Source organism: Mustela nigripes, chromosome 11 (assembly GCF_022355385.1).
Source record: "Mustela nigripes isolate SB6536 chromosome 11, MUSNIG.SB6536, whole genome shotgun sequence".
Lineage (NCBI taxonomy): Eukaryota > Metazoa > Chordata > Mammalia > Carnivora > Mustelidae > Mustela > Mustela nigripes.
Genome location: NC_081567.1, coordinates 1,928,987 through 1,956,135, shown reverse-complemented (window position 1 = coordinate 1,956,135; position 27,149 = coordinate 1,928,987). Strand labels below are relative to the sequence as shown.

Genomic DNA, 27,149 nt, shown 5'->3' with positions numbered 1-27,149 from the left:
AGAAAATGTTTACAAGTCACAAATCTGATGAGGAGTTCATATCCAGAATATATTTTTAAAAAACTAAATCTCCCTATTAAAAAAAAAAATAGACAAGGGATTCAAATGGATCTTTCATACAAAAATGGCCAGCACTGTATCAAAAGATGCTCAACATCAGTAATCATCAAAGAAATAATAAATCAAAGCCATAGTGAGATACCAACTCACACCCATTAGGATGGCTGCTATTGGAGCACCAGAAATTAACAGGTGTGGGTGAGGACCTGGAGAGTCTGGAACACTTCCGCCCTTGCTGTGGGTGAGATTGTAAAATAGTCCAGCTACGATGGGAAAAGGGCATCGAGGTTCACCAAGGGTATGTCAGGTAGATTCATAAAACCAGAACATAGTTAGGGGTCCCTCGGGGGGAGGGGGTTGGGGAGCAGTATAGCAGGGAGTAGGTCAGAATTTCAGATTTTCAAGAAAAAACCTTGGAGATCCATTTCACGACTGTGTGAATACATGTAACGCTCCTAACTGCACACTTAGAGCAGTTAAGATGGCGTATTTTGTGTATGTGATACTATGCAACACAAACAAGGTATGTTGCCAGGGATAAACACCGGATGCAGACCTCACTGCTTGTTAGAGGTGATTTTCTTCACCTTTTATTGAATATCTGAGTCACAAAGTCTGAAAGTGAGTTCTGGAGTTTAGCGAGTACCCACTTACCCCTGCCCATTCATTCATTCAGCAAAATCTTCTTGTTTGGACTTTTGCCATCAGCCTGGCAAAATGAATGCTCCTTTCCCCAAAAGCGATTATAAATGTCAGGGGCGAAAATTTGGGGGAAACTTAATTGGGGTTCCAGGGGTTGTGCCTCCTTTTCCTTCAGGAAGGATCCCCATTTTCTTCGGCTTGCAGATTGTCACTTCGTCACCATACAAAATGCAGTGGACCTGCCTCGGCACTTCCTGCACTCAGCCTGAACAGAAGCATCTGAGATAATTAATGCTTCCTTCCATCTCCAGGGCCTCTATTCACTAAGAGGATTGGGCAGAGCAAGGGCAGCAGTAATTACAGTTTGCATTCCCATCAGGATTCGCTGGCACGTGCTGTGAGAAATGAGAGGTACTTCAGATGTTGCCCAGTACCCAGCTGGGGCCAAAAATACAGCTCCCCTCAGCCTTGCAAAGAGGAGCCAAGAGAGATGGACGTGTTCATTCGCAGCCCCAGCTCAGAGGGTGGGCCTTGGTTTTGATTAAACGAGCTGGTGGGGTGTGTGGTAGAAATGCTTCGGGTTTCTTATCCTCAACTAAAAATATTAGAATTGAAATCTTGTTAATTTTGTGAACTTTTTTAAAGGCTATGGTTTTAGCAAAATATTTGAATGAGAGGAGGTTCTTTAGCGTGATTGTGGTTCCCTGAACCATGGTAGAGAAAGTAACTCATGGAGTTGTTGGCAACAGTACAACCTGATACCCAGATGCAACAGAAAGAGGCCTCAAGTCCGAATAAAGGCCGCGCCCCACTGTGGTCTGGAGGATTCAGATAACTGACCAAATAATGCCACCCAGAGTCTCCACTATAGCCTGGTCAGCAGATCCCAAGGAATATCAGGGGCATATCACCGTGAGCCCTAAACTCGTGAGGAGACCAGTGCGGCAGCCTTCGGAGACTTCTAGAAAAGGCACCGCAACCTTTGCGGGGAGAGCTCTGGACTCTTCCTGCAACATCTTTATGCGACAGTTAAATACACAACCAGCAGACACAATTTGTTGTATCTGGGAGTCCCCAAGGCAGCCGTTCTGCAGACACAGCATTGTCCCGTCCTTCCTGTGGATGAGTTTCTAGAAACAGACTCCCAGTAGGCATTGACTAGGCTTTCCGAAGTATTGTTAGCTACCTTCCTCCAGCAGCACAAGTATAAAAGATCTCCAGTTGTAATTTCTTTTAACTCTTTGAGATTATTTTGAATGTAAAGACAAGTCGCAGGGGTGTCCTGAGAACTGCCTTCCTCCTCACCCACTGCCGAACGCTCGCCCCCTCTCTTCCTCCTCCCTCCCTCCTTTCTCTCCCTTTCTCACCCCTCCTCCCTCCCCCCTCCCCCCACCTTCTTTCTCATAGTTTTGTGTCTGAATGTTTTCTTCTTTAATCTTTGCCATCTCTCTGCCTCAAAGTGGTGACACACATAGGTCCTGACATAGTTCCCATCAGATGCCAAAATGGTTTTAGTAAATTATAAAGGTAACAATTTTGCCCCCTTTTTTTGTAAAGACACATTATGAAGAGGACTTTCTTTCCCCTCCTATTTAAAGGAAGTTCAAGATGCCTGCGTGGCTCAGTCGTTAAGCGGCTGCCTTTGGCTCAGGTCATGATCCCAGTCCCTGCTCTGTGGAAAGCCTGCTGCTTCTCCCATTCCCCCTACTTGCGTTCCCTCTCTTGCTGTGTGTGTGTGTGTGTGTCTCTCTCTCTGTGTCAAATAAATAAAAGCTTTAAATAAAGTAAAATAAAGGAGGGGCGCCTGGCTGGCTTAGTGGGTTAAAGCCTTTGCCTTCGGCTCAGGTTATGATCTCAGGGTCCCGGGATCAAGCCCCGCATCGGGCTTTCTGCTCTGTGGGGAGCCTGCTTCCTCCTCTCTCTCTCTCTGCCTGCCTCTCTGCCTACTTGTGATCTCTGTCAAATAAATAAATAAAAATCTTTATAAATAAAATAAAATAAAGGAAGGTAGAGTTTTAGTCTTACAGGAAGAATGAGTCTGACAGTAAATAAATGTGAGAAGAACACATAAAACACAGCCGGCCTTGCTTCTGGGCTGGGGGTGTCCGCACCTGTCTTGCAGGAGGGGAGCCCAGCAGTGGCCTCCTACGCAGACATTTCCTCAGGGAAGCAAGTGCTGTCAGAGAGGATGCCCTTGAAAAAAGGAATCCCCAGACTAGCAGCTATACCAAACCACACACCTGGCTTCTGCCTTCCTTTTTTAGGGGGCTCCACAAAGCCAGAACTATATCAGCACAGGGAGATGCTACAGACTGTAGCTCTGCTCCCGGGACCTGCTGTGTCCACGCCCCGCTTCCTGGGCCAGGCACAGCCCTTTGAGGGGAACAAGCAGACGCCTGTCGCTCCATGTGGGGCTACTAACTCGAGATCCTTTTAATTGACATTCAGGGTCTGTTTAACTTCCTGCGGCTGTTTTGTTAAATACCGGTGGTTTAATAAAGATGAAAACAGCCCCATAACCCACTTTATAACTGGAGCTTTCCCTGCCATGAAAATTTTGAGCCTCCAACTTAGTTCTTAGGCCTGAACGGAGAGGACTAATTCTCAGTGTGAGCAAAACAGGAGCATTCTTGAGTAAATAACTTGGTTTCATGGAAACTTTTTTCTTTTTAGGCAGCTTTTTCCAAGGGTACTATTCAGTGACTTTTAGCAGATTTAACTACCATGAGTTGTAGGACCTTTCCGTCATCCATTTTCTGCCTCCGACGATTTTCCGGATATTTCGTTGGAATGGGGTCATGCAGTATTTGGCCTGTAGTGTCCGGCTTCCTTCCTTCCGCACGACATGTTTGGGGTACCCTCCTGCGTTAGCCCGGGGCGGCACGTGCTTCATTTTCCTCACTGACTAGTAAGTAGTCCATGATGTGGATGAACCATGTTCTCTCTCTTCCCCTGTGTGTGATGGACATAGGGGTGGTTTCCATTCTCCAGCTTTTAAGAAAGATGCCACCATAAACATTCTTAGGCAGCCTTTTAAAAGAAAATCTGTATTAAAGGTGCCACCAAGAAAGGTGACGTTTGGCTCTTTGGATGTGATTTTTGTGGTAAGATTTCAGGATCTCTTAAGGAGAGTGAGTTTGATCCCTCTAGGGAAAGCAAACAGTGAGTTAGCCTTCCCAGGTCAACTCAGCGGAGCACAGGGATCAGGACCAGACCCATCATTAATGCTCATTTCAGCCTCAGCGGACGCTGATCACCAGAACTGCTTTTCTAGTTTGGGGCAGATTTTTTTTTTTTTTTTAAAGTAAATCTATACTTTGTCTTCTCCATGAAAGTTCTGTTCTTAAAAGGAACTTTGTTCACTACTTTCAGGCAGAATGTGATAAAATAAGTGTGTCTTCCCTGAGCTTTAAGAAGCAAGATTTTGTGAAATAACCCTACAGTTCACTCCTTTATTTACTGGGTTTAAAAACATTTTTTGGAAATATCAAGCAAAATTCTCCATTTGAGGTGGAAAACATGTTGCTTTGAGAAGCAATTTATTGACACCTTTCAAATGTCCCCTTTGTCCAGGAGGTTCCTGCTGCTCAGGCTGTGGGTGGCTTGCGTCTCCCTTGGCTCTGTTCCTGGACAAATCTGTGATGTTGTTCTAAGGAGGTACCCCAAAGGTAGCCTGAATTGGGGTTTATGCACATTTGTGGGCATCCCAAGAAGAGCACGCTCCAGTAGGTGGCACTTGGCTCGTGAGGTCTAAATTCTAACCCTCTGGCTGGTGCTGATTTTTGTTTTTTTAATTTATTTGGGAGTGTGTGTGAGAGGGAGAGAGGGAGACACAGAGGAAGCAGCAGACTCACCATTGATCAGGGAGCCGGACACAGGGCTCCATCCCAGGACCCTGGAATCGTGACCTGAGCCGAAGGCAGACGCTTCACCGACTGAGCCCCCCCAAGCGCCCCCAGCTGGTGCTGATTCTTAAAGGCAGAAAGTGAACTGGATGTTTATTTCACATCCAGTTTTCCCCTACAGAGGAAAAAAACAAAACAAAAAAATAAACCAGGGGGTTGATCAAGACCCTTAGTTACTGACTGAGGTCTAACCTCCAAATTGCTTAACAGATCGATTTCACAGAAGTAATTACATAAACTTTCCTCTTGCCTTGACCTGAACGTTGCTTTTGTAGGTGGCTTTGACCAGCTCACGTGGTACTGAACAGTCTCCCTCAGTGACAAACCAGAACCTAAATAAAGATCATTTTGCTCAATTGGTTTTTGTAAGGTAATCTTTTTTAGGGTAGAGGTTTACTACTGTGATTTTTTTTTTCTTTTTCTTTTTCTTTTCTTTTTTTTGTTAAGAGCAGCTAGTGAGGGTTCCAGATGTTTAACTTCCCTGGCACAATTGGAGAGTTAACACAGTAACCAGTCGTTGCCTGCTTCCAGAATCTTCTTTATGATGCATATCTGGAAAATGTAAACCTTTGCATGGCTCTCTCCAGGCATTTTAGGCTTTGGGAAAATTCTCTTTTGTTTTGAGCTAGCTTTAGATCATAGGACCATGCAAAATTGAAAAACAAGTTTGTGCACACGTATAGGGGGTACATCCCCCTTGGCAGAACTGCCCTGTAGCCAAGGTGAAGGAGTTCGGGGAGCTTTTTCAGACCAAGTGTTTACTCAGCGGGCGCGGCCAGAGGAGGAAGCCCTTTGTGGGCTACCTGTACCGGAGCTCTGAGTGTCGTCTGCCAGAGGAGACACGTAAACTGTGCCGAGTGCACGCCAACGGTCCTTCTGCCTGGGGCTCCCACGGCTCCCCCCACATGCTACGGGGCGCGAGTCCCCTTGGGCACGCTGCCCTCTCTGTGTGCTTCCATGGGCTTTGTGGTGGGGGTGGGGTCTCAGGAGTCCTGCAGACTTGGTCAGCAGGGAGTGTTTCTGTGATTCCGGAAGGAGAGCAGACTTCAGAGTGTTTGCGGAGGGGGTGGCTGCTGAGTCCCTGGTCCTGCTGTCCGAGGGCACCGAACCCTCTGCCTTCGGCCCTGGCAGTGAGGGCCTAGAACACAAGGGCTCTTTACGAGGAGCTGGCGCGTCTGGGGCACCCCTGCCTCCGGCCTCCTGCCCCTGCCCCCCTCTCCTCCGGGCCAGCCACAGCTCTGGTTGGTTCCATGAGCAGACCTGGCCTTTGGCTCCAGAGAGCCAGGCTGGAGCATTGCAGATGAGTCAGTTTTTGGCAGAGGGGAAGCTGCATTGGGCACTTCTCTTTCCCTTTTGTTCAGCCCAAGGTGGGAGAGGATGAGGCTGGGTAAACATCCCACCACCAAAGGCACCCTGAGCCCCTGGCTTTGGCTCCATCCCCGTCGAGGGGGAGGCTGTTGGCTTCAAAGCTCTGCCCAGTGAGATGCTTTATCCTCTCATTGTCTTGCCGCCCTGAGCCCTGTCTCCCTGACGGGTCATGTGTCGCATGAGATTACTGTCCTCACTCTAATTGAATTTTTTAGAAGCACATTCGGACTTCAGTCATGAGCATGGAGCGTGGCGTGTGGTCCTTGGTCACTTCCGCTGTTTGCCCGGCACCCCGGCGCCGCATGCGGGCTGCTTACCAGCTTGGCCTTTGGGGCTGAGCAGCTGTTTCGACCTTGGGCAACTGAGCTTCTAAGCTTTGGTTTCTTCAGGTAGGAAAATGGGAACAACTAGATTGTTCGGCTTCCATGAGACAGTGCGCGCCCAGTGGCTGGGCGAGCCGTGTAGTGACCCGGCCACGTACCCCATCGGCGATCTCGCATACCTTGAGGGTCTATGTGGCGTCCCTTAGCCAGGCACCTGCCAGGCCCTTACAACTCCTCCTTGAGAGGAGTCCTGTGTCCACTAGCCCCCAGCCTCGGAGTCAGAGAATTTGGGGCATAGAGTCAGGATTCGGGGCATGTCTTGCTTCACAGATTTCTCTGCTGGCAGATTTTTGTTAGGGGACTGACGGGAGAGGCGGTGGTTGTGCAGGAATGAGGATGAAGGTGTGATGTTTGTGGGGTTTGTGAAGGGTCACGGGCAGGCTCTGGTCACGGACAGACGGCTGAGCAGCCGGACGGGCCATGTGGCTCTTAGGCTCTGGCACTGTTTGGTACGACTGCTGGGACCCCAGGAACCAGAGCCGGAGCCCGAGTTGTGATCTAAGGAACCATTTGGCACTGAGCACAACCAAAAAGTACGATGGCAACCTATTCATTGCTGTTGGTTCACCTTTTTATCACAACAGTGCCGGTCACCTTTCTGTTTCCCAGTACCCCGTGCTGGCAGCTTGTTGATGGGATTGTTTTGCTTTGTTAGCAAACTCACATATACACAAAGAAGGACCGGGAGTTGCCAAATCGTGCATGGAGAGAAAATGTTTCTGAGTTCAGGGCCTGGAGGCGGCTTTGGAAGCACGTATTCCATGAAGAAGGGGTTACCTCTGTCATAGAGCTGAAACATCAGCGAGCAGCGGTTCTGGAGGATGGGAAAGTCATGTCCACCGGCTGCAGAAGAAACCCTCAGGTTCCTCTTTCCGTGGAGCCCACATCACATCTGGTTAATAATTTTTTCCTGGGTTTTCTTTTTTTTTTTTTTTTAAAGATTTTATTTATTATTTATTTGACAGAGAGAGATTACAAGTAAGCAGAGAGGCAGGCAGACAGAGAGAGGAGGAAGCAGGCTCCCTGCTGAGCAGAGAGCCCGATGCGGGACTCGATCCCAGGACCCTGAGATCATGACCTGAGCCGAAGGCAGCGGCTTACCCCACTGAGCCACCCAGGCGCCCTTCCTGGGTTTTCTTTACTTCTCCTTCCATCTACAGTTTCTCGGGTTCTGTCTCCACATCAGCCATCCTTGGAGCTGTGTGAGTTCCGAAGATTGCTGTCTGAGCACTGGTCGCTACGCTCCCTTGGGAACCGAGGCCCTGGATGCCTCTGTCCCAGCCTGGAGACAGCTCGGGTTGGGGGGGTGACAGGGGCACCACAGGCTGGGACGGGAACCTCCCATGACCTCCCGTGCAGCCGGGTTTTCCTCCGCGAGCCCGAGTTGGAAAGGACTCCTACAGCCGAGGTCCAGGGGGCAGAGGAAATGGGTTGGGGTCTGTGAGGTGCCATGTTGTGTTGTGGCTCTGTTTTGATTTTCTTGTTTCAGGCCCAAAACAAGCTGGGCCCAAATGAGTCACAGACTGGGAGGACTGACAAGGCCACCCTTGTCCTGACTGCGGAGGACAGAATAGGCTGGGGTGAGGAAGAGTCCCTGCAGAAGAGCCACTCCCCAGAACGGTTGTGCGTGGGGGCCCGTGGGGGCGGTCCCCGCCTTCCTGGGGTCCGGACTGCTCTTCTTCATCAGGCCCCTCAGTGCTTCCAGCGAAGCCAGCATCTGGGGCCTTCGGAAAGCCAGCCCCACCAGCAGAGGATGTCCCTGGAGGGAAGACTGGAAGTGGTGGGAGCTAAACTTAACTGCCTGCATGAGCTGCCTGCAGGAGTGGGGGGAGGGACGTGGGGGCGGGGTGTGGAGGCTTAAAGGGACAGCCACAGGCTTTCTGGGGGGCTCTGTGGGGACTCTCGGACTGTGTGGTGGGTGCCCGGGTGGACCTGCACCGGCTCTGGGAGGCATCCTGAGAGCTCGGCCGGTGCTGTGTCCTGGGGGCCCTGAGTCTCTGGGGTCCGGGGTAAAGAATGCCCTGTCCCCAGAGGGGAGAACCTTGGTGTCGTTTGGACGGCTGGAAGAGCGCTGCAGGATTGGCGATTCTGGCCACCAGAGACGGGCTAACTCGCTCCAGGGCTGGTCAGACCTTTGGGAGCAAATCAGGCATGGACTCACGCGGTAGCACTGCTTGGAATTGGTTCGCTAGAAGTGATCTCTCCCGAACGTGGAAATCCTGAATAATTCCTAATGACTGCCGGGTTAGTCCTCTGTCAGGGTTTCCCACTGCTGCCTGAGGCAGAGGACAGGGCGGCCGCGGGTCAAGAGCACACCTTCTGCCTCGTCTGGCACCTGTTCCTTGCTCCACTCTTCGTTCCTCAACCGTGTGGGGCCAGGTGCTCGTCTGGTCTGTGTCAGACTTCTTAAATGAAGTATTTGTGTTGTGCTTGCGTGTTTATAGTCCCATGACAGCCTGGTGGCAGGAGGAGGGGCAGGCGGGAAGCACGCAGACCCCCACTGGGGGGTCTGGGAGAAATGCTCGAGATGGTCCCTGGACAGACAGATGTACTTGGCTCAGAGCCGGCTGCTGGGGGGACACCCTTCCCTGCGTTTCGGTCTCTCTCCCTCTGTTCCTTTCTAAAATTGTAAGATGTGTGAGTATTGCTCCTATCCTGTATGAGTACAGAAGAGGGTCTGAAAGCACATATACAGTTTAAATAGAATGAGCCACGTGTCTGTACCTGCTGCTCAGATCGAGAACACTGGTGACGGTTCGCCAGCCACCATGTACGCACTCTGTTGAGAACGCCACTGCCCGGACTTGGACTCATCCTTCCTCTCGTCCGTATTTACCACTGAGGGAACCCTAAGCAGTGCCGAGGACCCGTAGAACTCGCCCGCTCTTACCCACTGAGCAGGGAGAACAGGAGTGCCTTCCGCAGACATTGTTCTGAGGTTGAGTTACTGTGTGTAAAGCCCTCAGATCAGCACCGGGCACATAGTAAGTACAGTATGTGTATTAAGCTACTGGAATCACTGTTATTTTCAGTTTTGCCAGTTTTTAAGCATCACGTACATCAAGAAGAATGTAAATATTTTACTGGGACTTGGGTTTTTTCATTCACTGTAGTATTTTGAGTTTCATCCTGTTGATGCCGATGGTGATAGTCCCCTCCTCTTCATTCTCCTGTGCTGTTCTAGAAGGTGCTGTCAGTGAGTTATCCCTTGAACTCAGGGCTTTGCTAGCTTTGGCTTTGACAATCTTGCCGCTGGGGGAATTCTGGTACACATACAGAGGTCTGTGGGGCAGTGGTTCTCAGAGTGTGGTCTGGGGTCCTGAGACCAACATGATTTTCAGGATAATACTGAGATAGCCTGTGTGTTTTTCACTCTCGTTCACTCAGGAGCGGACAATGGACTTTTCCAGAAAACATCTGGCATGTGACAATGTCATCACTCCGAAAGCTAACCAGACTTATGCTTGTCTGTTCCTCTGTTTTTTTTTTTAATTTTGTCAGGTTGTCATTTCTAATACAGTCAATAGTGATAGTTCAGGAGATACTGCATTTGGGGGAGGAGTTTCCTTTGTTTGATTTGAATAAGTCAGTCAGAGTACAGGGGCTTTCCATAAAGAACCTGAAGAAACAGCGTTCTGACTCATCCCCTTTGTTTCAAGTTAACAAATGACTAATGCCTTACTTATTAGCGAGAGATTTTTCAGACACTATGTTTTAGAACGTCTGTCTTAGGGGAATCAGGCAGCTCTAGTATAAGGAGAAGGAGAAATCATTCCTATTGCCATTCCAGTGTAGGGGCAAGTCTCTCTAGATCGATCCTAGACACCAAATGCAAGGCAGGAATCCACCGAGTTACCCAAGGAAGTAATGTCTAAGCTAGCACTAGGAGATGCTGCTTTGAAAAAAGCCGTGTCTTCATTTACCCGCAAGCATTTGGTACCTACGTGCCAAGACACTGTTGGTAAGCTGAGAGCATACCAGAGAAGGTGACCCTTTCTTTCCTGGTTCCTGGATTTTGCCTAGCCCTATTCCATGTCCCTAATTGTTACAATAAAGCCAGGTCAAACCACAACACTGATGGATTGTCTCACAGTGGATGCAGGTCAGAAGTCCCTGTGCCTGGAGTTCACTGGGTCCTCTCTTGCGATCTCACCAGGCTGAGATCAGGTGGTCCATGGGGCTGTGGTTTCATCTGTTGGCCTTTCCCAGGTCCCCTGTCATGGGCAGAGCTCATTTCCTTGGAGTTGTGTGACAGAGAGCATCATTCTGCTGGTTGTTGGCCAGCAGCTGCTCTGGTCTGCCAGGCGCTGCCCTGGGTTCCACGCCGTGGGCCCCTTCGTCTCACAACTTGGTGCCTCTTGGTAAAGGCTCACCTGATTAGATCAGGCCCACCCTGGATCAGCTCCAAGTAGCCCAGTCTGGGAGTGCTGCCCCCTGCTGGAGGGAAAGAGATCGTTGAAGCCCATCTTATCACTCTCCCAGCACAGACATCTTTTCCTAACCCAACAGCACGAAGATTTTCACCTATAGGTTGTTTTTTGTTTTTTGGGGTTTTTTCAATCTGTAGTTTTAGTTGTTACATTGAGGTCTGTGGCACATTTTGAGATAGTTTTTGTGTATGGTATGGATGAGGGTCTCTGTTCCTTTTTCTACCCCCCATACAGGTCACCAGTCTTTCCAAGCACCATTTTTTGAAACAATGTTCCTTTCTCCCACTTGAGTTGCCTTGACAACTGTCAAAACCTACTTGGCGTCTACAGGAGGTCCTGTTCCCAGACTCTCATTTCTCCTCTGTTGTCTGTATGGCTTTCCTTTCACCAGTCCCACTCTTGCTCCCACTTCATAGAAGGTCTTGAAATCAGGCATTGCAAAGATGTTTTCCTTTTATAAAATTAAGTTACTCTAGGTCACTTGTTTAAAAATATGTTTTTAAAATGAGCTTGTCATTTTCTGCGTGTGCGCACGCGCGTGCGCACACACACACACACACAGCCTGCTGGGCTTTTGATTGGCATTATACTGAGTCTTTCTATCAATTTGGAGAGAACTGGAATCATAACAATATTGAGGCTCCTGCAATTCATGAACATGGCACATCTCTCCAGTTATTGGGTCTTGAATTTTTTGTGCCGGTGTTCTACAGTTTCCAATGAAGAGGATTTTAACCTTTAAAAAAAAAAATCTGTTTTAGCTACTGCAGTAAGACAGCAAATATAAGAAAGGAAGCCTGGGGCACACAGATCCAAAAAATTCTTATTGGCAGATGACATAGAAAATGCCAAGGAATCAACCAAAAAGTCACAGAACTAGTGAAATCGATTCAGACAGGCTAGGGGACACGGGTAAAAAAATGAACATTATTTCTGTGTATTAACAGTGAACACATGGAAACAGAAATTTAAACCGCCGATACCATTAACAAGGGCAAGGAAAAGGGGAAATACTTTGATGTAAATTTAGCGAAACACGTAGAAGACTTACAGGATTAAAAATGACAGGCAGGGGCACCCAGGTGGCTCAGTGGGTTAAAGCCTCTGCCTTCAGCTCAGGTCATGATCCCAGGGTCCTGGGATCAAGCCCCACATCGGGCTCTCTGCTCATCAGGGAGCCTGCTTCCCTTCCTTTCTCTGCCTGCCTCTCTGCCTACTTGTGATCTGTCAAATAAATAAATTTTTTTTTTTTTAAATGACAGGTCATGGGTACCTGGGGGGCTCAGTCGTTACACGTCTGCCTTCAGCTCAGGTCATGATTTTGGGGTCCTGGGATCGATCCCCACATTGGGCTCTCTGCTCTGTGGGAAGCCTGTTTCTCCCCCTCCTACTCCCCCTGCTTATGTTCCCACTCTCATTGTGTGTCTCTCTATCAAATAAAATCTTAAAAAATAAAAAAAAGACAGGACACTCATTAAAGAAATCAGAAGATCTGAACAGATGAGACAGATCACGCTTCTGGATTAGGAGACTCACCAAAGGAACGATGTTCTCCCCACCTTTATATATGGATTTCTGTTCCTACTAAAATCTCAGAACTTCTGCAAATATAAATATGATGATTCCAAAATTTGTATGGAGAGGCACAAGCATAGCCAAAACAATTTTGAAAGTGAACAGTAGAGTGCTAGCCATTGGTGTCTCAGGTCTTGCGAGACCTGGCAGGCCTGTGCAGTAATCCCCACAGTGGTACTGGTGGAGAGATGGGCACGTGGGCCAGCAGAACAGACCCAAAGCTAGCACCACGCAATTATGCCCAACCGATGTGGGCAGAGGTGCAGAAGCAGTCCAACAAAAGACAGCTAGCCTCTCACGTGTGGTGCTGCAGCAGTTGGAGATCCATTGACCGAAAAAGGAAAGGAACTGGGACTAAATCTCAGGACCTTGGGTACTGCGTAGAGTGGAGCATAGACTTCAACATAAAATAGAGAGTTTGAAGAACGTAGTAGCAACTGGGACCTGGGGCTGGGTGAGGTATTCTTAGACGTGATGCCAAATGCGAAACCCATAAGAGAAAAAAAATCATTTTGGAGAGAAAAAGTCAGTTTTCATTTTCTCAAAATGACAACTTTGGCTCTGCAGAAAGACCCTCTTGTAAGGCTACAGATGGGAAATATTTGTGAACCACACATCTAACCAAAGATCCTTCCCTAGAATACATAAAGAATTCTTGAAACTCAACAATGATAAAACAATCCAACTGGAAAGTGCACAAAAGATACCAGCAGATCTCCCCCAGGAGGATGTGCACATGGCAGAGAAGCACGTGGAAAGATGCTCAGCATCACCAGCTACTGGGGTCGTTGCAGATTAGGGGAAATGCAATACCATGCTGAGATACATGCTAGAAACCAGAAAAGCAAAGCAGCAGCCCTACCAAACAAAAGTGGTGAGGACATGGAGAAACCAGGCCTCTCCCACGTTGCTGGTGGGAATGGAAAGTGGCGTGGCCATCCTGGCTTATAGCCTGGGAGTTTCTTCTGAAGCCTAAATATGCACTTAACCATGTTACCCAGCCATCTCCTGAGCACTTCCCCAGAGAAAGAGAAACTGTCCACAGAGCAGCAACCAGTCATGCAATCTGCACTGTTTTATTTCTTCCTTTATGATTCTTATGCCTTTTATTTTATTTGCCTGCTTTTTTGCTTTTTTTGTACTAGCTAGGCCTCCCAACATGGACTATAGATCAGAGGTTTCCACAACCCCCTGCTTAGGTTTAATTTCCTAGAGTGGCTCAAAGAACTCAAAACAGTTTACTTACTAGATTAACCTGTTTATTACAAAGGGTATTAAAGGATACAAACTGAACAGCCAGACAAAGAGATACACAGGGCAGTGCCATTCCAGAAGGGTTCTGAGCGCAGGAGCTTTTGTTCCTGTGGAGTCTGGGGTGCACCACCCTCCCAAAAATGGAGATATTTTGTTGAGCCGCCTGGAAGCTCTCCAAATCCTATAGATCAGGGATTTTTATGGAGGTTTCATTGCCTAGACATGATTGATTAATCATTGGCCATTGGCAAGTGATTCAACTTCAAAGCCTCTCTCCCATCCCCAGTGGTTGGGGTAGGGCTGAAAGTTAGTCTTCTAAACCAAGGTTGGTTCTTCTGGGGACCAGCCCCTGTCCTTGGGAGCTTTCCAAAAGTCCCCTTAATGTAAACACAGGTGAGGTTGAAAGGGGTTTGTTATGAATTACAAAAGATATCTTTATCTCTTTATCACCAAGGAAAATCCCAAGGCTTTTAGGAGCTCTGCCTGCCAGGGAATGAAGACCAAATATACATTTCTTACCATAAATCACATTGCCCCAACTTGCTGAGGTTTTGTGAAGAATACTGTGTCTGTGCAAGGTGGCTTTGGTCTGTAGTTTTGCTTTTTTGGTAATGCTTGTCAGTTCTGTGTCAGGGTTGTGGTGGCCTCATGAAAGGCATTAGCAAGTAGTCTTCCTCTTTGGTTTCTTTGAAAGTTTGTGCAAGATTAGCATCACCTCTTTTGAGTGTTTGCTAGAATTCACCAATGAAGCCACTGGGCCTCAGGTTTTCTTGTGGGAAACATTTTTTATAACAAATTCATGTTTTGTTTTTTAACTAAATATAAATCTATTCAGCTTTCACTGTTGGTAAATTAAAATCTTTAAAGAGTTTGGTCCATTTCATCTAAGAAATCCAGTTTGTTAGCATGAAGTTGTACATAATGTTCTCTTACTATCTCTGTAATGTCTGTAGGGTCTGTAGTGTAACTCCCCTTTCACTGTCAATGCTAGTGATTGCCCTTGTTCTTACTGTATTACTCTGGCTAGAATGTTACACATTTTGTTGGCCTTTTTGAAGAGTCAACTTTTGGCCTCATTAGTTTTTTTCATTGTGCATCCATTTCCTATTTCAGTGATATGTGGGGTTTTTGTAATTTCCTTCCTTCTACTCACCTTGGGTTTTCTTTGCTCTTCCTTTGTAGGCCCTTTGAGAAAGAAACTTCAGTCAGTGGTTTTGGATCATTTTTCTTTTCTAATATTTTTTATTTTAATGGCATTATAGTTAACATACAGTGTTATATTAGTTTCAGGTGTACTATGTAGTGATTCAGCACTTCCTACATCCCTAATACAAACATTTAGAGGTAGAGGTTTCTCCCCTAAATTATACATTAACTACATCTGAAAGTTTTGGGGGTTTTTTGTTGTTGTTGTTTTGTTTTGTTTTTGTTTTTTTAGATTTTATCTATTTGAGAGAGCACATGGGTGTGGGCAGAGGGAGGAGAGATAGCATCCTCTGGTAGATGTCCTGCTGAGCACAATCCAGCGCAGGGCTCCATCCCAGGACCCTGAGATCATGATCTGAGCTGAAATCAGACACTTAACCTGCTGAGCTACCAGGGCCCCTTCAAATATTTTCTAATGTACTTTGTGATTTCTTCTTGGTTTCTAGTAGTATTTCCACATGAGTCAAGGAGTTTCCCTCTCCCTGCTTGCATTTCCCTTCTGTTCTTGCATGTTATGCACTTTTTCCACTAGAACCCTTAACATATATCTAGTTTCCACTAGAACCCTTAACATATTATTTTAAATCCCCAGTCTGTTCATTCCAAACCCTCTGCCATATCAAAGTCTGGCTCCGATTCTTGCTCTGTCTCTTTGGACTGTGATTTTTGCCTTTTAGTGGGCGCTGTCATTTTCTGGTGAAAGTCTGGCATAATGTGTCAATGGCTGGCTCCAGCCACGTTGTCTGTCCCCAAGAAGCTGAAAGTCTCTGTATTCACTGCCTCTCCAAGGTGGAGGGCAGTGGTTTGCCCTATCACATCAGATCTGGGCTGGATCTAAGAAGGGGTGTCAATTATCAGCTTCTTCAGCTTTTGTCTTGTCATGAGGACTGAAGTGACGACTTGGAGGTTCTTTACATGTGGGATCACAAAGATGGGATTGTGCAATGGAACCCTTTAGGAACTCTCTGAGCCCTCTTTCTCCCCACCCCCACTCCCAGCCTCCCTCACTCCCTGAGGTAGGCGCTTTCTTATCTGGAGGAAAGAATGTCTGAAATCATGCTCTGGAATTTCTTTCTAGTTCATTTGTATCACAGGGACCACCACAAAAAAAGGAAGACTCGAAATCTGTGGTCGTCCAGGCTGAGTCTGTACTTCTTACTACTAACCTGGAGGAGTTGTTTCGGGAATGAGCCTAGCAACTCCTCGTACACCAGCAAAGTTCTTAACGCACAGACAGCACCACCATAAAAGCCAGACAAGATCACAGTGAGACACACTTCACACCCAGTAGCTCAGCTCCAGTTAAAAACCCAGAGGCTTGGGGCGCCTGGGTGGCTCAGTGGGTTAAGCCTCTGCCTTCAGCTCAGATCATGATCTCGGGGTCCTGGAATCAAGCCCCACATCAGGCTCTCTGCTCAGCAGGGAATCTGCTTCCCCCTCTCTCTGCCTGCCTCTCTGCCTACTTGTGATCTCTCTTTCTCTCTGTCAAATAATTTTTTTAAATTTAAACATCCGGAGGCTAGCAAGTGCCAGTGGGGACGGAAGGCTGCTTACCTTTGCTGATGTGGATGCCAGTGGGTGTAGCCACTGCGGGACACAGTGCCATGGGTCCTAAAAACTTAAATATAGAATTGCTGTATGGCCCAGAAATTCCACTGCTAGGTGGAACATATGCCCAAGAGGATTGAAAATGGGTGTTCAAAGGAAAACTTGCGCATGACCGTTCATCGCCCAGCCAGGTGCTGGAGACAGTCCAGATGTCCATCTGCTGACAGGTGCACGGACACCGTGTGGTGCATGCTTGCTGTGGGGTATTCAGAGAAGGGGGGGGGAGAAGGGAGGGAGGCACTTACAGCTGCTGCGATGTGGGTCAACCACGAGCGCACGTTGCTGAGGGGAGCAGGGGGAGCAGCCGCTGCTGGGCGTGGGATTACCTTCGGTGGGGACAACAGTGTCTTCCAACAAGGTTGAGCGGGCAGTTGCCCCTCGCTGTGAATACTTTATATGCCACTGTATTTATACACTTGCTTTTCAGAATTTTATGGGTTTTTTATGTTTTATCGTTTAAGTAATCTGAACACCCAGTGTGGGGCTCAAACCCACAGCCCCAAGATCAAGAGTTGCATGCTCCACTGAGCCAGCCAGGTGCCTTCTACACACCTTTCAGTGCTTAGTTTTATGTTATGTGAATTTGACCTAAAAGTTGAAGAGAAAGAAAAATCCCAGATGAGTGGGGCCTGGCACTCTGGACCTTTTCCGGGGGTCTTAATCATGGATGGCAGGGAGCAGCTGTCCCTGGGAACTGGGGTGGGGGACTTCACAAGCACAGGGACATCCTGAATGGCAAGGCAGGGCCACCAGCGTGAGCCAGCCTTGGGCCGGCTTTATCCACACCCGCACGTTCTGGGGCAGAAGTGCAAGGCCACCAGCGTCCCGGGCTCTGCCCCCACTTGACACACTGTTAGGTTCGCTTGTTGTAGTTTGGTTTCCGTTCTGAGTGGTTGTAATTTTTAAAAATTTTGTTTTTTTAATTATGCATTTTTAATTATGTGAATTTGACCTAAAAGTTGAAGAGAAAGAAAAATCCCAGATGAGTGGGGCCTGGCACTCTGGACCTTTTCCTGGGGTCTTAATCATGGTTGGCAGGGAGCAGCTGTCCCTGGGAACTGGGGTGGGGACTTCACAAGCACAGGGACATCCTGAATGGCTATGTTAAGGGTTCCAAAGTCTGTGTTAATCTGTTCCAAAGTCAAAATGCATTCCGCGATGTCTCTGTCCTACCCTGTGCCTCCTCCCCTGCTCTCCCTGCCCTGTTCCTCTCCACCTGTATCCCTTGCTGGTTTACCTTTCGGTGTCTCCTTGCTGAAATATAAGCAAATAGCGACTGTTTCAATTTTGCCACCATTTCTTATACACAAGAGACTTCCTCGTTTGCCTCTTCTCTCACATAGCGCGTGTCAGGCATCCGCTCTCCGCAGCCGGTCTGACTCCCCGCGTGAAGAAAATGTGCTTTGTCCAGCCGGCCTTCCTTCTGTCTGTGGACACTTGGGTTCTCCCTGGGCTTTGGATATTGTGGAGCTGCTATAGTGAATCTTGTACCTAATATTTTAGGATTACAAATTAGCAGCAGACAATTTATAGGCATCCAGATTAAAATTTGAGAATCTCCGTTTGTATGATGTGTATTAATATGATGCTCTATGTTCTTCCGTACTGTCACAGCTATGATACCATTTACTCTCACAAGACCCCGTGAGATGTCATAGGTATTGGCAAATCCCAAATTTAAGTGAAGGGTTTTCTTTTGGGAGTTAGATCATCTTTTTTAAGTATTTGTAGAAGTTCTATATTCAAACGTTGTTTAGTTAGCCAAACAACATTTGGTTTTTGGATAAAACCAAAGTTCTGTCTTAAATTTGATATTTATTAAGTAACGAGAAGGAAAATCTGACCTTTCGAATACATCGTTGTTGTTCCTAATATACAGCAGTTTTAAAATTTGTGTTTGTAATTTTTTATGCTAAACGAGGGAAGTAAACTTGCGAGTCCTCTGGCTCACCGTGGACTAGCCCGTGTCTCCATCCCATGTGACTGACCCCATTTTGGAACACAGAATCAACTTACCGGGTCCAGGAACTTTAGGGACAGCTCGTGCGTGCCGAGATAGACTTGCAAACTGAAAGGGCACCAGCCCCAAGTGCAGATTCGTGTTTCTCTTTGTCACCGCTGTCCCTTGAGGTCCCCGTCTCCGCCTTCAACTTGGCGTGGTTCTCACCCAGCGGGTACTCCTCACGCCCTCACCTCCGCTGTGCATCTGTCAGCCCACGGCACTGGGAGCAAGTACCAGGACCTGAACCAAGGGTGTGGGAGAACGTGTCTCACTTCTAGCTGGAAAACAGGTGTGACCAGTCGACCTGAAATATCGATCTCGATGGCCTGGTCTTGTGTGGCACTGCAAGAGTCGAGTCTGTTCTCTCGTGATCTTGAATTAGCTGGATGAGGTGCACAAGGTCTGCTGATACCGGACCATTCATAACGCAGGGACCACCAGCACACGACAGATGGGTGTATAGGGGGCTGGGTCTGGTTGTGGGGACAGAAGCTTCAAAGCAGCAGCAAGCCCGCCACATGTGATGTGTCCGCGGCAGATGTGGGTCATGGGGTGCTTCCAGGGAAGAACATTGTGAAGAAGAGAGTCCACTGGCCAAAAAGCTTACTCTCTTTACAGGTGTGGTGTGTCCACACCCTGCCTGCTATCTTTGGCTGCGTTTGCCTCTCTGTGTCACAATTGCAAGCACCCCAGGAAGTCTCACTGCTGCTTGATCCGCCCTCTTCTCCACCACGAGCACCCCAGACCCATCCAGCTGGTGGTGATGAAAATGCACGTGTTGCTGGGAGTGGGGTCGGGAAAGTAGTGTGACATCGAGCATGTGACCGGTGGCCTCTGTGCGTGGGCTAGCAGATTCTGTCTTGTCTGATCCATGCACCCATGGTGTTAAAGAAGTGGCTTAGATTTTCAGACCAGGTAGGATTAGAAAAAGCCCATTTATCATACTCTTTCTCATCGGACCACATGACTGCAGTGACTACCGAGGGGACCCCGAGACTGTTTTCACCACATGTGATACTCTTTTTGTCAAGGTGCTGTCTTCATTGGTTTGGTCTGCTGGCAAATATAACCTAGCCTGTGATTGTGAGAAATATTCTGGAAGCTGGAAACCCCAAGGTCAAGGTGCCCACAGACTCAGGGTCTGGTGAGAGCTCCCTCCTAGTTCACGGACAGTGTCGTCTCGCTGTGTCCTCATGAGACAGTGCTCTGGGGGTTCTTTTATAAGAGCACTGACCCTGTTCATGGGGACTCTATCCCTCAGAGCCCCGCTGCTCGATGACAGGACCTGGGGGCTAGGTTTTAGCACCTGATGGGGCTGGGGGGCACAGTCCGTCCGCAGCGGGCACTGAGTGGTTCATCCCACGGGGGCAGTTTCGTTCCTGCCACTCGCCATGACTCCATCCCCCAGGGTTGGAGATCCATCAGAATTTAAACCTGGACCTTTTAAGGGGCTGATGCTCTGGGAACCTTGAAGCCCGTGTGAATGATCATTCTGTAGGCTGCGTATCGAATGTGATGGCGTACACCCCAGTCCCTGACGGCAAGCCACAGTGTCCCAACCACAGTTCCCACTCAGCCTGGCGGGGCTGGTTTGAACGAGCTTCCCCTCCTCTTCCCCACTGGCCGCCCGCCCCCCGTGACAGAGAGCTCCGTGGACAGACAGCTCTGGAACAGCTCTCACGTGGACCCACAAGGTAGCGCCAAGAAGAGCCCAGCCAGGCTCGAGACTGGGTCCCCTCCTCATGCGCCTGTAGGCAGTGGAGAGAATCCCAGATAACTCCTGTACCTATGAAGGAGGGAAAGGATGCTAACATTGAAGCACAGGTGGAGCGACCCTGACTTCAAGCTCACTAGGGATCTTTCCATTCATACTGGGACATAAAAACTTTTCCGCTTTTCTCGTACTTCATCCTTAGCTCGTTCTCAGGAGCACTTCTCCTTTCACACCTGTGCCATGGGGTGAGCACACACGTCTCGGTGTTTCCCCAGGACAGTTGTCACGCCATGGTGACAGAACGTTGGCCAGGCCATCGGCACTGTCGTGACTTCATCCTCCACCGAGCCCTGGTCAGGGAGCACATTCCTCCTGTTTTTGCCTGGCACCATGGCACACCTCAGAGCGGCCCCGGGTGGCCTGAGCTGGGAGGGGCTGCCACCAGCTGGCCTCCAGGTGCACAGACACCGCTGGCAACTTCATCGGCTCTCCTGCACCTGCAGAGTCTCTGGCCAGGAGGCAGGGGGCTGAGAGAGACGGGGTTCTGGGGGAAGTCACGGATCGGATGGGTTTGTCTCAACCTCTTTGTGGACCAGCTGCCTCACGCTGTCCTGCCCTGCAGGGGAGGCAGTGGGACGAGCAGACCAGCTGTCTCATGCTGCGGAAATGGCTGTCTGCACGCCCAAGCTGGCATTGGACGGGACAGGCGCCGAAGGGGGCGGCTGGCAGAGTGGCAGCGGCTGGGTGCCGGGAACTGAGGGTTCCATCCTGGAGCTCCAGGTGCCACCTCCCCTGCCAGTGTGTCCCTAGAGCAGAAAGCAGACTGCACCTACCACACCCCGATCTTTGGGAGGAGAACTGCATTTGGGAATCTTCCTCTGTGCCCGAGTGTGTGTGTGATGCGTGTTTCTGTCCCTCTTAAAAATGCTCTTTTGTGAATGCTCCAAAGGCTGTCGTCATAAAACAGGACAGCTGACTCCCATCGAAGGAAGCTGCCTCTTTACTGTCTTCCTTTAGGCCTGTCGGAGGCTGACTGCTCCTGTCATTGTATCTGTTTTCTCTGTTATTTTATATAACGTCACAGACTTGAGCCGTAATGCCATGTCTCCCGATGGTGTCTCCTCCATGACAGTCTAGAGCGTCAGCCTATCCCGTGCCCGCTTCTGTGCAAGCGCCTGTGGGCATCCACAGTGTGCCTGTGCCTGGGGCCACGTAAGGGAGCCTGTGGGAGGCCGTGTCCTCCATGCGCGGACTCCATGTGGGGTGTGAGGACTCACCTGCGTCCCACTTCTGCGGGGAGAATCGCTGCACCTGTGCACTCACCCCTTCCCCTGTTCCACTCCCTTCAGTCCGTGTTTGAACGCCCTCTAAACGCTTTTCCTGAGACAGGCCCTGGGTGATCGTAAGGTGCACGTTGGGTGGAGACCAGTGTCTGTATCTGCATTCAGGGCAGAAGGCATCCAGAGGGGCGGTGGGTTCGCTGTTCCACCACAGGAATCCAGCCGGAAGGTTCTCCTTGCTCAAGGCTATGAATCAGGTCATACGGACGTGGGGAGTAGCCATGGAATGTTAGGCCCGTTTCCAGAACCTGGAAAGTGTGTGGTCCCAGTTCTGTTGTGGAAGATTCGCCCTCTCTAGAGACCACGTCTGCAGTGGCCTGGGCCATCTCTGTCCACACAGGACTGCTCACGGAGTGCTCACGGGAGCTTCTGGCTCGGGAGCCGGCCAGTGCACACATCTGGAAAGGGAGAGTTAGCCCAGTCATAGGGGCCGGCACCCTGCCTGTCACCAGACTCACCCAGGTGCTTTAAAAACACAGCCTGAACTGAATCCTAGGGAAACCACATTTAAAAATGTTTTCGACTGTGTTTTTACTTTTTAAAAATGCCTGTACGCGCTTAGTCTCTCTGCCTTCCCATTATATAGAGATGAAATAACACTCAGGTGATCCGTTGTGATCTCCTGGTCGCCAAATCAGGGCTCTCCACCAAGACTGAGTCGTGCGTGTTTTTCCTCCATGGCAGGGTGAATCGGTGAAGTACTTTCTGGATAACTTGGACCGGATCGGCCAGCTGGTGAGTACAGACCCCAGACCCCGCACCCCGAGAGCCGCATGTGGGAAGGCTGGAGTGGCCCCTGGCACACAGGTGCGCACAGCATCTCTGGGTGCCCCGCGTCCGATGACTGCGGACAGGGCCATGGCGTCTTGCCCTCACTCACTCCGACTGTGTCAGAGCGGAGGGCATGTCCGTGCTCGCTGCGAGCGTTTCCACCTCCCATTCTCGCTCTACCAGAGAGGACACAGGGATGTGTGAGTGAACAGAGGATTTCCTTTAACATTTTGTGATGGGACACACACACACACACACCATCGGACACGCCCCTGGGCCAGTACCCCCTCCCCGGAGCGCATGCATCCTCGCGTTGTCTCTCAGTAACGGCTCTGTCCAGGCCCCTGCTCCTGTCGCCGGTGTTGCTCCTGAGACACCGCAATGTGCCCCAGGTTCGCCTGCCATCCAGTCCACTCGGGCATCTACCTGGGGCGCTCGTTAGCATGTTTCTGTGCACGGTTGGAGCCGTGCCCTCGTAAGGCCCGTCCTTTGCAGTTGGGTCATATCTCTCAAATGTCTTCTACTCTGTAGGTTTCCCCCTCATCTGTCTTTTTCTCCCAGTGTTGAAGTAGCTGGATCATTCCTGCAGGCTTCCCAGAATGACGCATTACATATACGGCCAACTAACTCTAGCCAGCTTTGCAAACCTAGATTAGGTTGGTTCCCAGTAAGGTTTGGGAACGCTCACGCTCTTGAAGTCAGGAAGTAAAGAGGTGGGTGTGGGCAGAAACAGACCTGGTGGTCGGCTCCTGTGGACATGAACACAGTGAGGGTCTGGCCGCAGCGGACAGCGGGGACACCAGCAGCCTGCCTCGGGCTGGAGAGCCTCTGCACGCTTGAAGCAAGCCGCTCCCTCCTTCACTTATGTTCTGTAGCCAGCGTCTGGTGGTTCAGATGGGAGTAGCTTTGGGCATTTGGTTCAGCTTCTTGCCCAAGTCTGTCGGACTCTTGATCCTTATTTTCCCAGGTTCTTCTCCTGCTCAACTTCTCCCTTCTCCCATATTTTACAGAATTACTTTCCTAGCAAGCAGGACATTCTGCTGGCACGGAAAGCCACCAAGGGCATTGTGGAACATGACTTCGTTATTAAAAAAATCCCTTTTAAGATGGTGGACGTGGGCGGCCAGCGGTCCCAGCGCCAGAAGTGGTTCCAGTGCTTCGACGGGATCACATCGATCCTGTTCATGGTGTCCTCCAGCGAGTTCGACCAGGTGCTCATGGAGGACAGGCGCACCAACCGGCTGGTGGAGTCCATGAACATCTTCGAGACCATAGTCAACAACAAGCTGTTCTTCAACGTCTCCATCATCCTCTTCCTCAACAAGATGGACCTCCTGGTAGAGAAGGTCAAGACCGTGAGCATCAAGAAGCACTTCCCAGACTTCAAGGGCGACCCGCACAGGCTGGAGGACGTGCAGCGCTTCCTGGTGCAGGGCTTCGACCGCAAGAGACGGAACCGCAGCAAGCCGCTCTTCCACCACTTCACCACTGCCATCGACACGGAGAACATCCGCTTCGTGTTCCACGCTGTGAAGGACACCATCCTGCAGGAGAACCTGAAGGACATCATGCTGCAGTGAGAGGACACCCCTCTCCGCCGCCCGCAGCAGCCTCGGCGGCCGTTGTCCCACCTCCCTGGGCCCGCAGGGCGCTTCTCGGACCCGTGCCGCCGGCACCGGGCTCAGGAGTGCTGCCGCACTGGCCACGCCAGCCACACGGGCCACGCCGCCACACTCAGGCCCAGGGACGCGGACACTCGGACGTTAGCTACTGAACCCGGGGCGTAGTCAAACTACTGAGAATCCAAGGGGTCACTTTGGTATTAACACGTAATACCTAGTAACACAGCTTTCTCTCTCTGTATTCCTTCTTTGACACCGTTTAATCGAGGACTGTGTGTGCACGGCAGGTGTGCACACGTGCCCGCACACACACACTCGGTAATGACAACACAAACAGCTGGCCTTGCAGGTGGCTTTTCCCTCTAATGTGCAAGTCTTCCGTGAGACAGATGAGCCCGAGTGCTTGGCCTGATGGTGGTTTGCGGGAGAGCAGGTGTCTCCGTGCCCCTCCCAGAGCACATGCATTGCCTTGTAGAACCTGGTGCCGGTTCTGAGAGACCCTGGTCCAGGCACCCGAGATGCGGCCAGGGACCCCCAGCTTTAGAGGGTGGGCGTGGGCTTGCCTTAATGCCCCACGGCCTGTGTGCTGGCGGGGGCCGTGCCTGTTACACGCACCCGCCCATCCTCCCCCGGCCTCGCAGGGGTCTGTCCTTATGCCGCCCCTCCAGCACCAGCACTGGGCTGTATCTGCCTTCCCTCCTTGTGGAAGGTGCTAGAGCACTTCCTCTTCCTCTGAGGCTCCTGAACACTGGCAGGATTCCTAGCAGACCTCTGTAAGTGCCACAGCTGACCTTTCCAAAAGCCCAGACTCTCCGAGTTTCTGCAGACTGCCGCCACCCCAATGCCTTCGGACAGCTGGTCCCCACTCTCAGCTGTGCTTGAGGTCTTGATTCTTACCAAGGTCTCTGTTCTATCCGTGTACACACGTCACCAGCAAACACCACCGGACATAGCTCTCGTCCAGGAGAAGCTGCCCGAGCCCATGAGTGTGGGCATGGGCGGACACATGTCCCCCTGTGTGCACTTGGCCCCTTAGCTCTGTGCAGGTCTCTCCCTGGCTTCAGGACACTGCATCCCATGCTGGTCCCGCCATGCGTCCCTCTCCTAGGATGGTCTGTCCTCTGTGCTGGGACTGCTTCCACTAACCGGCACTGGCCCATTACTGTGGCCAAGTAACAGCTGTGAGGCCCCCATCCCCGGGCGCCCTCTTCCCCGTCCTGTGTCCCGGTCGGTCGCATCTCCCTCCTGGCTCCTTTCCAGCAAGCAAGGGAAACGCGAGTCTTGGGGCAGATGCTGACCCATCTGGGGTCAGGGAGAGGGAGCACAACCTTCTCCTGAGTCATCCTTGTTATCAGTGTTCTTAATGAGGGAACAACGTGAGAGCCTTTCTCTTTCGGTGCTCAAGGCTTTGTGTCCGTGGATGTTGGCGTTTTGGTTCCCTTGGCTGGGAAAGAACAGTGCTGTTCCTGTTCTGCTTCATAGACTGACGGATGTGACCCAGGCTCCGTGCCGATGACTGTGGCTTAAAGGAAAAGGAGCACTCTTGGCAGGCTCCCTCAGGGAGGTCTGGGGTCCCTCCAGCCCGGTCCCCAGCGTGGTGCACCCTCCTTGCAAGTCTCTGTCGGGTCCTCACCAGCTGCCGCTGGCCACGCTGCCCCACCAGCCGTGTGCACCATGCTCCGGCCCCTTGAGCCCACAGTGGACACTCACAAGCAGCAGGGGCTGGGGGCGTGTGCTGAGCTGCATGGAGAGTGGGGCGGGCGCTGCGCCCTGGGTCCCTGGCGCTTGGGGGGGCAGTCTCTGAAGACCCCAGCTCGAAGTTCTGGGGTTCGTTGGAATTGGGGAAGGAAACTATTTGCAAGGCTCGGCTAAAACCATTCACAGCTTTCCCACACATAGACTGTAGTTGTTTTTGTCTCCAAAACCTTCGGCTTTTGTATTTTTTTTTATTTTAACTTCACTGTTATCCTTGATTATTGTCTTTTTTATTGAGTTGTTGGAGAAGCAGGAGATAGTCGTGCCTCATCTATTATTGCAAAAATGTAACAATAAACTTCCTCAAAATAAGATCTTTCTTCTTAGTTCTACTGTTTACATAGAAGGACACATGTAGGCTTTTCCTGGAAATATTTTTCTATTTATAGAGAAACGGTCTGAGACTTTTCGTTCAGCCTGGTGATGTACAGTGATCTCCAGCATCCGTATTCTTCTTTTTTACTTCTTAGATAAAAGAAAAATAAGCCAGATTCTTTTATTTCTGAGATCCAAAAATACTCTCCAAGATTCTTAGGATCACCTCACTTGAGCATCCTGGGGACAGGCGGACATGGATTCAGTGAGACTTGGGGCGGGACGAGGCGCCCCCGGGATGCATGCGGCCCACACGGCCAACGCGTGGCTCCCACCTCACTCCCGCGAGCCTTGGCTGGAGGGTCCGGTGTGGTGACAACCGTCTTTGCTCTGGGTGTCCGTTAAGCTCTGTCCTCCACATTCAGACCGAATCATCATGTCAGATTTCCAGTCCCCTAAATTCAGAGCCCAGCAATGCCAATCCAAACCATACTTGAAGTTCGCTATCTGATAATTGGCTTTTATTTCCAAGAGCATGCTGTGTGGACACCGCCTGAAACACAGCTTCAGAGCTAATAAAAGTGTTTTGTACACAGAGACGATTGTGTGCATGTGTGTGTGTGTGTGTGTATGCGCGCACGCGCACATGCGCGGCCCTCGCATGCGGTGAGGGAGGGAGGCCCTACGTGCAGTTCTGAGGTCAGAGCTTGAGGACTGACACTTGGCTCTGCCCAAGTCCTGCGACTAGAGGGCGCCAGAGGGAGAGGCAGGTAGGGAGTCTGCTGTCCTGACCCCCGAGGTTCTCCGTCACACTGCAGTCTTTTCCAGAAAGGGGCCTGCGGGTGCTGTCCAGCGGCCGTGGCTTGGGAGAGCCCCACGATGCACATGTACATGTGGGAAGGGTAGAGACACCCCCACCCCCACCCCCAGAAAAGTGCCGGCAATGAGCATGCTACGTGCTCTGTGTTACCCCAGGGCTGTGGGTTATGGGCTGAGCTCTCGGGTCCCAATTTCAACACATGTCAATGCCGGGACAGGACAGTGGTTCACGCGGGCGCCTCAGTCAGATCCCCCGACGAGCTTTACAGAGGCCCCAGGCTGAGCCACCCAGGTGGGGCCATCTGGTAGGAACATGGTCCAAGCAGATTGAAGACCTGGAGGGTATCTCCCAGGCAGCATTCTGTGCTTAGCTCAGTGAG

At 50.3% G+C, this 27,149-nt stretch overlaps 1 protein-coding gene across 1 annotated transcript in view; it reads left to right on the top strand.

The window, feature by feature from the left end:
- The window catches only part of GNA12 (G protein subunit alpha 12), a 99,781-nt gene extending 73,232 nt beyond the window's left edge, over positions 1 to 26,549 (top strand). The window contains exons 3-4 of the mRNA XM_059414321.1: positions 22,172 to 22,222; positions 23,269 to 26,549. Coding sequence (XP_059270304.1) covers positions 22,172 to 22,222; positions 23,269 to 23,838 — 621 coding nt within the window. The 3' untranslated portion in view covers positions 23,839 to 26,549. The remainder of the gene's footprint in view (positions 1 to 22,171; positions 22,223 to 23,268) is intronic.
- The last annotated feature ends 600 nt before the right edge of the window (positions 26,550 to 27,149 follow it).